The following is a 12,592-nucleotide window of genomic DNA, read 5'->3' as shown; positions in this document are numbered from 1 at the left end:
AACAATGCTCAGGAACAAGGATACAACATGAAAGCTTGTTAATGATTTAATAATGCTTAACATTTTAAATGATTTTCTAAGTTTGGCAGACTTGACCAAAAGGTGTATCTTCGCAATAACACGGTAAGAAATCACCTATGTGAGCGTGAAGTGTAAGTCGCTTCAAATAGGATGATTTTCAAAAGTCCGTCTCTTTATACACTCATGAAACGAAAGTTGTTTATGGCCAAAAATCCAATTTTTCATGAGAGGACAAAGTATATCGAAATCGATTGTCATTTTGTTAGAACTAAGACTCAGCAATGCTTAATCACACTCTATCATATATCCACTGATTCACAATTGGCAGATAGTTTCACCAAGGGCTTGAGTGGGGTTAAACATACTTCTTTATTACACAAGTTATCTGTAATTACATCACCTCCAAATTGAGGGGGGTGATGATAATATGAAGTGTGAAGTCAATTAGTTAGTTATGTACAGTGAAGATTCCATTAGTTAGTTGTGTACAGTAAAGTTAGTTAGCATAAGTTGTTAGAAGTAAATTTGTTGGTGAGTTAGTTTTCCAATTTATATTCTGTTAGTAGCAGTATATATATATATATAGGTTCATATTGTAACATTTCTCCTTCAATTCACTCTCAATACAAAACACAATTTTCTCTCTCAATTCAGTTACTCTCTAGTTGAGTTCATCTTCATTAACAAAGGAATGAAGTTCATCAATGGTGCTAGTTTTGTCATCTCCCTTTCTCTTTCTTTTCCATTACTCCATTTCTTTTTCCTTGAAAGCTTCTGCATATTTGATGACTACCGCTCTCGACCTTCATCGAAATTCTAAACACAAGGAAATCTCGTTCTTTAAAGCTAGAGAGGAATGAAAAAATCTATCACTGGAAATTGCTTCTTTCTCCGCTATTATAATATTTCAATAAGTGGGTATTCTTCATCAAAGGGTATGTTACCAAACCTTTAATGAATTCTTCTCCATTAATTGAATCTATTACTCCCTTCGTCTCTATTTAGTTATCCACTTTAGAAATGACACCACATATTAAGATAACAATAATTAACATAGTGAAGTTGTAATTTTACCCGTATTAATTATGGATTCAAAAAGCATGTATTAACACTTATAAATTCTCAAAAAGTTTAAAGAGGGTATAATAGAAATTTTTTTTGTCCTTTCTTGATTTGTCAAGATGGACAATTAGTTAGGGTCAGTTAAAAGAGAAAGTATGGACAAATAAATAGGGATGGAGGGAGTAATTAGTGAATTACTTCATTAATGACTAGCCTAAAATTCAATTCTTCCAACTTTCATTTTTATTTTGATTTTGGGCTACTAATAAATATTCAAAGATTTGAAAAGTGGAGATATGACGATATCTTGTTTTAAAAAATTATATCTATGGATCTATTAAAGGGAAAAGATAAAAGAAGATAAAAAGAATAAAAGGAAATATAATTTCTTGTTTTAAAAAATTAGAATATTAATATGAATTAAATTAAATATTTCTAAAGATAATATTTTAATTATCTTTTTATCTCTCACTTCCCCAAAGAGAGTGAACAACATCTCTTTTGCCACATGAGTATTTAGGGAGCAAATAATTCCATTTTAAAAACATCAGAGGGGATATTATGACTCCCGTGAAGTATGAGTGTGTAGTTGGAAATCCGGCTATACATTGGGGAGGCTTTTAGTCATTTTCTCTACATATATTTATTTAATTTTCTAATACAAATATAAAGTCAACGAAAAAGCTAGTGGATTCTTCCGAACACATGAACCTCCACCTAGCTCTGCCTCTAAGTACGAGAACATTATAATGAACACTAAATATATTACTTGCCTTTATTTAAGTTAGCAGTTATGTTTTGATTTTAATCTCAATTTTATGTGTTTTATTATTAGATTATTGATAAGTTTTTAATGGGTTCTCAGTTTTTAATGTATGAATTTGTTGTTTAATTGATGAGAATTTCTTTGAATCGAACTGTATTATTGCCAAAATAAAAACAAAATGGTGATGGATGAACGTATAGAGGAGAAGATTGTAAATTTATGTGAATTGATGAAATATTTAATCCAAGACACGTTGAAATTTCTTCGCTCAATGAAGATTTTTTCTTTGTGACTTAACCATCGTAAGTGCTACTTGTTTCTTTGATATATAAAATTCAAATGCTTACAAAAAAACTATTCAATTATTTCGAAGGTTGTTCTTCCATATAACTTTTTTTTTTTTCTGAAAAATATGTATGAAAATAAAAGAAGAGATTATATCCACATATAATATTTCTGGATCAAGATTATTATTTTTTACTCCTTAAATAAAGTGTATTTGCTCTAATTTCTGGAAGAGAAAAAAATAGGGTTAGGGAGAGACATTAATTTTTTTCCCCTTTGCAAAATGAGTTCAGTGGTGTAAACAATTGACTTTTCTTATATAGTTAGGGATGAGATATTTAACTAGATTTTAATTGTTTTTTTAACTCGCAAAAATAATATGATATATTTACTTATAAGGTTAGCAAATGATAAAAGATTTAACTAAATTTAGATTGTACGTTTTAATCTTTACATCTCCATTCACAAATATTATAATATGACATATTCTTCTCATAATTATAGCGAGAATATGAAAAGATTAAACATTCAACTAAGCTTAAATTGTGACCTTTTCAGCTCGCTAAATTTATTTTACAAAAAATATATATGCGATAATTGCACTCTATATGTTTAAAAGAGAAATTTATTTATTCCGAAGTAATATGCATCAGTAAAACTAAAATGATTGGAAATTTTGCTTGCACATAATTTCTTAGGGGAGTGATTATCGCTATTAATATACACAATGAGATACTAAAACTGATAAGTTTTTCTTGGCAATACAAGATTCATTATTTTCGGCCTTCAGATATTCTAAGAGAGACACGATGGAACTTTCCATTCCACGAAAAGGTGTTGGATTCAGGATTTTTTCTCAAAGGGACCGAGTTCAAGGTATAAAGAAGAAATTCAGGTGGTAATGTAAGTACGCGGTGAGTGTATAGTAGCTCTTCGGCATTGCTCTTTCTACATTGGTTCATTGAGTAAAGACTAAACTTATTAAAGATATCGACAAAGATACATTGATAAGAATTTTAATGGATAGACTATATTACATAAGTTAATTCTTAAAACAAGTGAAAATTATATAATGAAGAAAGGAGCGAAATGGGGAAGAAAGATATTTACCTTATCATGCTAAATTTAACTTACTTTATCATACCGTATTAAGCATTTATTTCTACTTTTATCATGCTCCATCAAACATTTTAAAAATTTCTTGTACTTTTTAACTTTTATTTTTTAATGTTTAACTTTATTTTCCACTTTCAAATTTTTTATATTAGTATCCATTCAGTCACATATAACTATAAAAATCGTCAAGATTCTCTAAGTGTATAAAAATAGAGTTACTAACATTATATTGCATATTCAAAAAATAAATAAATAGTATCGTCAATTTTTTTCAATTCATATTAGTTCAATTTAACTAGGTTAATCATAATTTTTTTAAAAGACAATTACGAATAAATTAAATTAAATTAAATTAAATAAGCTTAGTTTTCATTTCTCTAAAATAGAATCACAAATATATAAAAAATTCATGAATCCTATTAAATTATAATTCTAAAAGGATGTTGCACGTTAGTTTGGTAAGTGTCATGTGCGATTATTTTATGTATTAATTTTCATTGAAACTAATTTATTTTTTTAATGTAACAAATTACAATATCTGAGCATGATTTAGTTTTAAATATAATTGGATACTATTGTAAAATAAAATAAACACAATAGTTTAGTAGTTGTCTAGTGAATTTTTTTTAGGGAAAATTGTATATAATAGCAAACTAATAACCTAAATTAAATGGAATAGCTAGGGTTTGATTTAATTGTGCTCCATAGCAAACATTAGCTAAAATTTGCCAGCGTCTCTCTCCCAAAAATCTCGCTCGCCACACTCCATTCTCGCTCGCCTCTCTCGCTTTATACACAGAAGTGTATAATTCTGTTTGTGCTTTGTATAAAGCGAGAGAAAATTGTATATACACATGCAAAAATGTATATCTTCGTGTTATACACTTAATTATACAATTTACAAACATTTTACTTCAAATATTGCAGAGGAAAAGGCCAACGAATTATACAATTGCAGCGAAATAGGCCAGCGAATTATACCCTTGTATATGTATAGCGAATTATACAGTTTTTATGTTTGCTATGGAGCGCAATTATGCAAAGTTTGCTATAGCATACAAATATGAATTTTTTGTTTGCAATATGTGAAAGTTGCCCTTTTTTTTATGCACAAATTTGCCTTTGAAACAAATTTAGAAATATTTTTAATGTTAAAAAAACAAAAATTTGAGCTTAATTTGATTTTTAATAAAATTGAAATCAATATAAAATTTCTTCTAAATATGGTTTCTTCCAAAATTGGAAAAAATATAATGTGCTTTTATAAGCGCCGTAACAATAATAATCATACACATATCTTCATTAAATAGTCAATAAATATTTCAATTTTACTAATCATTAAATTAATTTGTATTTTATTATTTAAATATTTTTAAAATTAATATTTCAATTTTTTGGCCAATATTTCAATTTTTCATTTGTTTCAATATATTTTTAACATTTATTTATGAATAAAATATACAATTTTTTAGACTTCCTTTACGAAAAAAACATTGTTAATACTCTATGGTCCTCTCAGATGGATAATACATATCTAGATCTAAATTAATTAAATTATTTTCCTAATAAAAAATAGTTTGACTCAAAAAGATTTGTTTAACATAAGACTAGAGTTATACTTATCTAGATCTAAATTAATTAAATTATTTCCCTTATAAGAAAAGTCTGACTCAAAAAAAAGTTATTCTTAAGACTAGAGTCATACTTACCTAGATCTAAATTAATTAATATTTTTTCCTAATAAGAAAAATTTGACTCAAAAAGATTTGTTCATCTACGCTCATTTATTTTTATACCAAAATAGTACCCTTGACAACTAAGTATCCTCTAATTCAAAAACTTATTTTCCACCCTATAAATAGAAGGTAATTCTTAGCAGAGAAATACACAACAGTAAGAAAAATAAATTCATTTCATCCCATATATTCTAATAAACACATCTCTCCTCCTTTTCCTCATTTTCACCATGGGTAGAAAGAAAGTGAAGTTAGCTTTCATTGAAAATAACACTGAGAGGAAAGTCTCATATAGAAAACGAATAAAAGGTTTCTTAACCAAGGCTCGTGAACTCAACATCCTTTGCGATGTTGAAATGGCTACCTTAGTCAATAGCCCTTACCAAAACGAACCGGAGATATTTCCAAATCATGAAGCTTCCACCGACCTCTTTACAAAGTTTAGCAATCTTCCGGAGGAGGATAAATCAAAGAACATGAAAACACAAGAAAATGTAATCATGAAAAGGATCAAGAAAATTGAGAAGGAAATTGAGAAGGTGAGGCAGGAAAACAAGAAAATGGAGTATACAAACCATATGTATGGATTGTTGAATGGTGAAGAGATGCCCAATAGTAAGCACCCAGGATATCTCAACGATCTATGTTATGTGATCAATAAGCACCTCAAACTGATAGATGACTCGATCGAAGCAAAAACTCATGAAGAAGGTTCAACATCGAACGCTCCCCAACCTTTTGTTGGACCCATGGATTCTGGTGGGACCAACTTCGACATATCATGGGCTCCACTTTTGGCCCATGTTGATGATCCAGTACTATCTGAGATTCCACTTTTGGTTCCATCTACTGTGCTTGGAAGGACCAACTTCGAGAGACCAAGGGCTCCCTTTAATTTGGTTCCTGATGTAATTCCAACATCAATGGTTCCTCTGACTGCTCCATTGATGGGTCCTTCAAGCGCTTCTGCTCAAGTGCCTGAATTCATGTTTCCTTTGAAGACTCCTCTTCCATCTGATCTTTCGTTGGTTCCTTCTTCATCATCTTCACAAAGATATCCTGAAATTGCCTATACAATGTCTTCACCAATGCTTGTTCCTCCAGTAGCACCACAACTAGACCATTCGATGAATATCCTCTCAATGAGTGCATCAGGGCCAGTGGAGAATAATGTTAATGACTCATTTGGCATTCCAAAGAGTCCTTCATTTTCTGAGTTGCTGAGCTTCACTGATGATGAAATACAAACTTTAATTGACGATACATCTTTCGACACTCATGTTCAAGATTCAAATCCCCACCACAACAACTTATAAGGATCTAGGAATGTCGCAACTTTTGTTTCATATAAATTTCTAAGAATGATAAGTTGTTGAACTTTAGGTGTTTTGGTACATTGAATTTAAGTTCTAGGTGTTATTTCGCATTTGTTTTGGTTGTTAGACTTTTGTTTGGAGTTTATGAGAACTTTTTATTTCTTCCTTAGTATTTAAATTTGCTTTCGTATTTTTAATGTCTTGATTTTTTGTTAAGTTTCTAGTTTGCGTTGTTGTAGTGGTGCTCCTATTGGAGAGTTAGTGTGGGTGTCAATCAAGATGGTTTGGATCGTGATAGGAATTATCACAATTGACTATGTAAACTCAAAGGATAATGTGTCAAATCCACTTTAAAAAAAGTCTAACTAGAGAGAAAGTTGAAAGGTCATCTAAGGAAATGGGTTTACGGCTTAGGATAAGTCATCATTGTGGTAACTTTACCTAGAAAACTGGAGATCCTAAGAGCTAGGTTCAAGGAGAAAAACAAAGTTGTGACTGACGGTTCGGCATTGTCAACCAACTCAAGTAGTTCTCATGATGAAGAACAATGCTCAGGAACAATGATACAACATGAAGGCTTGTTAATGAGTTAACAATGCTTAAAATTTTAAATGATTTTCTAAGTTTGGGAGACTTGACCAAATGGTGTATCTTTGCAGTAATACGGTTAGAAATCACCTATGTGAGTGTGAAATGTAAGTCGGTTCAAATAGAATAATTTTCAAAAGTCCATCTCTTTATACACTCATGAAACTAAGGTGTTTATGGCTTAAACAAACACAACCGTAAGAATCATAAATGATGAGGGGTTGATTGTGTGACATATGATTGTCGAGGTATGCATAAAAAATTGATGGTTCAAAGATATCAAATCTATCGTTGATTGATCGAGTATATGGTTATGAGTTAATAATACTTATAATTTTAAATGATTTTCTAAGTTAGGAAAACTTGACCAGATAGTGTATCTTCGCAATAACACTGTTAGAAATCACATGTGTGAAGAGTAAGTCGCTTCAAAGAGGATGATTTTCAAAAGTCATCTCTATATACACTCATAAACCAGGAGGTGTTTATGGCTGAAACGAACACAACCGTAAGAACCATAAACGGTAAGGGGTTGATTGTATGACATATGATTGTCTAGGTATACATAACAAATTGATGGTTAAAAGATATCAAATTTACCAATTGGCCGAGTATATCCGATATATGTTCACTACAAAAAGTTCAAAGGAAAACATACTCATCCAAATGAAATTAATTCTTGCTTGTAAAGTACACACGTGTCAGTTTCTTTGTCTTGGAGTCATTGTCCATTCATGCGGGGGATTGTTTGGTTATAAAAAGTATGAATGAAAAATGAAGAATTGTGACTTTTATGAAAAGTTGTGACTTCAATGAAAGGTTGTGACCTTTTCGAAAGTTTGTGACTTTTTCAAAGGGCTGTGACCTTTCCGGTAAGAAACAATAAGAACCTTTTTTCATACTACCCTTTATTTTCTATAGATTGAGGGATTTCTTCTCATTTTAAGTGAACCATTTTTCTAAATTTCTTCTACTATGTACTACTAAATCTATTATTCTAAGTGTACTTTACTGTCGTTGAATGATTTCCTAACACCGTGAATTTTAGGTTTCGATACACCGATTAGTAAGATCGTTCTAACCTGGGAGGATATATTACATTAAACTCATGTACTTGAGAAGAATAATTTCCTCCAGGTAATACGGTGCATTCAGTGGGATCAATTTTTTTCTTTAAGAAAAATATTTTTTATATTATTTATAATCTGTTTCTGAGATTATTTTTGAGTAATTTCCCTAGATAGTCACTCATGTTTAGAAAATTACCTAGGAATATCACTTATGTTTGTTTTAGGACTACAATATCACCAAACTTTACCTATTCTCCTCAAAATATATTTGACACAAAAAACATTATCTCTTTCCTAATGAAATGTCATATTACATTACTCCTTTTTTTAAAATTTATTATTAATAATTTTTCAAAAAAATTAGACAACTCATATATTATGCCCAGTAAAAAAATTACATAATAAACTGTAATATGAGCTCCTCCGGTTCTTCAAGGAATAAACTAACGAATTTGCGTAAGAAACTGTCTCCTAAGGTGCTATATATCTTTGATGTCGACCAAGGAAATCACCACGAGGTGAAAATCAAGTTTTCTCCTAATTTTTTTATTTTTTAAGTGTAAATTGTGAAATAATTTGAGTACCATGATATTGGAGTAATTTTCTTAAAATTTAGGGATTTTTTAATTGGATATTTTATTGTTTGAATCTGGCTAAGCTTTGAACAATTGTTTATAGTTTGTGTACAATGAAGAAGAAACCTTTGATTTTTTAACTTGAACAAGCAACAAATTTTTATAGTTTGTGTAAAAAAAATCAATGTTTCTAATATCCAGTTTATCTCTAAATATCCAACTAAATCTATTGTCTTCTTCATGAGCTTCAAGGAAGTAGTTTAATTTTTTTCTCGACAGGAATACTAAATTTTCGTATGGATATAACTGCAAATACTCATAAATGAAACATATGATAAAGATTTTCGCTATAAAATTGAAGTAACTAGATTTTCATATAAAATGAATTAATGTTCTCTCATAGATACATTAAACAAGTTGTGATTTAAAAAATAAAAAATATGATTAATAAATTAAAAATGTGACATGTCATCCTAGTAGGAGAGAGATAATGTATGTTTTGAGTCAAGTATATTTTGAGGAAAATAGGCAAAGTTGGGTGATATTGTAATCCTAAAACAATACCTAAGTGATATTTCTAGGTAATTTTTCAAACATGAGTGACTATCTAGGAAAATTACTTATTTTTTATCTATTGGTTTTGATTTTCTAATTTTGAAAATGTTTTTTAAACTTTGTTGTTTCTTATCAAGTTTTTCAATGTTTTTATTTTAAGTATCTAAAGAATACAGGATGAACAATATATATATGACATAATTTATAAATAGGTTTTTGATAGAAGATTAATCGAAGTTCAACTAAACTAAGGTTGTGATCTATTGTATGTTAAATTTTTTAACTCGCATAAAAATATAATTAGTATGACATATTTACTTATAGGGTTAATAAAATAAATAATGACGAAAGCTTCGAGTAGGTTTAAATTAAATTGTCCTTTTATCCATTAAATCTCCATTTCCAAAAGTCAAGACTTTTTCATTTCTTGATAGGGAAACTTTATTGGTTGAAACTAAAAAAAAAAATGATTTGGACAAAGAAGAATTTACTAATTAAGTTTAAATTTTGACCTTTTAACTGTTAAACTTCATGACAAAATCATAATATACGACATAAATTCAATACATTTATGTTTTCATCTTTCGCTTTGGCTTTATACAGATTAAAATTAGCTAGAAAAGATAGGATAAATTTAAATATAGAGCCTAAGATAATTAAAATTTAACTTAGTTAACATACTTGAGCATGATTTGATTTTTAATTTAATTGAATACTACTCTTAAAATGAAACAAAATTATTTTTTCTTTCCTCATTATGTGTAAACACATTATATTGGTAGGTATTTTGTGAATTTTTCTTATGTATTGCTTTTTCTCGAAACTAATCCAGAAATTTTTTTAATGTAACGAAATCAAATTTTGATTTTTCAAATAATTGAATTCTATTCTTAAAATGAAACAAAATTCTCCTTTCTTTCCTCAATATGTATAAACACATTAGTTAGGTAAGTAAGTATCTTGTGCAATTATTTTATGTCTTACTTTTGCTTGAATTTTTAGAATTTTTTTTTATATAACAAAAACAAAAATTGAGCATGATCTGATTTTAAATATGATTGAATGGTATTCTTAAAATAAAACAAAATTCTCTTTTTATTTTCTCAATATGTTTAAATGAATTAGTTTGATAAGTGTCTTGTGCAATATTTTAATGCATTGCTAGCATTTGCTTGAAACTAATTTAGAAATTCTTTTAATGTAACAAAAACAATAGTTGAGCAAAATTTGATTTTAAATATAATTGAATAGCATTCTTAAAATGAAACAAAATTCTCTTTTTTCTTTCCTCAATGTATGTAAACAATCATATTAGTTTGATAACTGTCTTGTGCAACTATTTTATGCATCGCTTTTGCTCGAAACTAATTTAGGAATTTTTTAATTTGAACATGATTTGAATTTTAATAAAAGTGAATATTATTCTTAAAATGAAACAAAATTCTCTTAATTTCTCCATATGTGTAAACACATTAGTTTGGTAATTATTCGTGCAATTACTCCTCCAATGTCTAATTTAGTGTTTCTTCAAATGGCACCACAAATAGACCCTTTGATGAATGTCCCCTCCATGAGTGCATCAGTGCCAATAGATTAACAATGTTAATGGCTCATTTGCCATTCCACGGAGTCCTTCATTTTCTGTGTTGTTGAGCTTGAATGATGATGAGATAATGGCTTTACTTGATGATACATCATTCGACATCAATGTTCAAGATTCAAATCACCACCACCACAACAAGTTATAAGGGTATATTGTCATGTTCAATGTCTACTATTAATAATGTTCTATAGGTGTGTCAAAATCCATGTTATTGAAGTATAATTTTACTTCAAACTTTCTTGCTTTGTCAAAAAGCCTGTAATTTATATGGCTTACTGGATATGCTTTGTCTAGTTTCCTCACATAGAAGGTTAATTAAAGTTACTCTTCATATTTACTCTTAAGAAAAAATTTTACAGTTCCTTCCCTAAATCTATGATTCTCTATACTTTCTTGAACATAAATAGAGTTGGATGTTAATTAGTACTAATTCCATCAGGCTTCAACTCCTTGTTAGGATGTAAGTTCTATTCATACACCTTTTTAAAACGTCGATCCTGAACTCTGAACCCTAAACTTATATATTTTCCTATGAAATGGTAAAATCAAACCCTTGAACACACACAACAATATATAATTTGCTAAGAGATTTGATTCAAGTGCCTTATAGTAGCATTCATCGTTATAATTCATCGTTGAGGGGGTGATAATGATTTTCACCCAAAGAATATTTACGAACATTTATCAAATCAAGTTGTAGAGAATTGTTGTATAAGACGAGCACCTTATCTTAAGACTAAGCTTCATGACTTACATAATGTGTGAGATTATGCAAAAAATATAGTTATGTATTAAAATGAAGAATACATTTTATAGCCTCTAATCAATCGTGTTAACAATCAGATTTAGAAACAATGTCTCTACTAGAAAGGAACATTTTAAGCCAACGAGCCGAACGTTTAGGGTATCTCTTTAAAAATAACATAGATTGACAAATCATAAGTGTATACCCGTTCGATGGGTATTCCATTTTTTAGGCCTACAATAAAAAGTTACAAAGGTAAGAACGTTGTTACTATTGAAAATATAATTAACTAATAAAAAGTAATTAACCTGATTGAGATACTTGATAATCTTCGAGGTAGGTAATATTGACAGTGTCAGGGTAAATAATATTGGCTGCATAGGATGAAGTGTAGTAATTTAACCCCAAAAAATCATAGGGATTTTTCACCATCTCAGCTTCCTCAATAGTAAATTTTGGTAATCGATTTTTTACACGTTCCCGCATACTTACTGGATAGTCTCTATATGTTATTGGATGCATAAACCTTAATTTCCACACACACAAAAAAAATATTATTTAATTTGTTGTACGTATGAAGGTTATTGTAATGTAAGGAAATAAATTCGATTAATTACATGTTGGGTTCACTATACAATGTGTGAATGGATAATGATACATTATTGAATAAAGATAGGTGAATTAAAAATGTGAAAGTGCTGCAAGTATGAATAAAGTTATTTTATTCAAGAATACTCATGAGAGATGAATGCAATCTTTCGTATTTATAGGCTACATTTTCACATATCATGCATGAATTATAGTGTTCACTTATAGTCTATAAATATTTGAATTTTTCTTGGATTTTGACACAAGTTTTTGAAATAAGTTTACAAGAAGATAAACACTACATGCACTATAAAAAAAATTGTGAATTACAGGAGATTTTCTTAGGAATTAGTATGAAATTTTGCAGGAAACTTACTTTCCTGCAAATTTTCATATTGATTCTGTCACGACCCAAAACCGAGCCGCGACTGGCACCCACATTTACCCTCCTATGTGAGCGAACCAACCAATCTAAACCTTAACATTTCAATTTAATATCAACATAAAGCAATGCGGAAGACTTAAACTCATTAATAAAAGACAATTCAATAACTTCTAAAATTCAA

The 12,592-nt window shown here is 29.2% G+C and overlaps 1 protein-coding gene across 1 annotated transcript; it reads left to right on the top strand.

The window, feature by feature from the left end:
- Positions 1 to 5,162: 5,162 nt before the first annotated feature.
- Positions 5,163 to 6,302, top strand: LOC114076388. Its single transcript, XM_027915324.1, has one exon. The coding sequence runs from the start codon at positions 5,217 to 5,219 to the stop codon at positions 6,300 to 6,302; it is 1,086 nt and encodes a 361-aa protein (XP_027771125.1). The 5' UTR covers positions 5,163 to 5,216.
- The last annotated feature ends 6,290 nt before the right edge of the window (positions 6,303 to 12,592 follow it).

The sequence above is a fragment of the Solanum pennellii genome, chromosome 1 (genome assembly GCF_001406875.1).
Source record: "Solanum pennellii chromosome 1, SPENNV200".
NCBI lineage: Eukaryota > Viridiplantae > Streptophyta > Magnoliopsida > Solanales > Solanaceae > Solanum > Solanum pennellii.
Note: the sequence above shows the minus strand (reverse complement) of the source record. Positions and strands in the feature narration are given on the sequence as shown.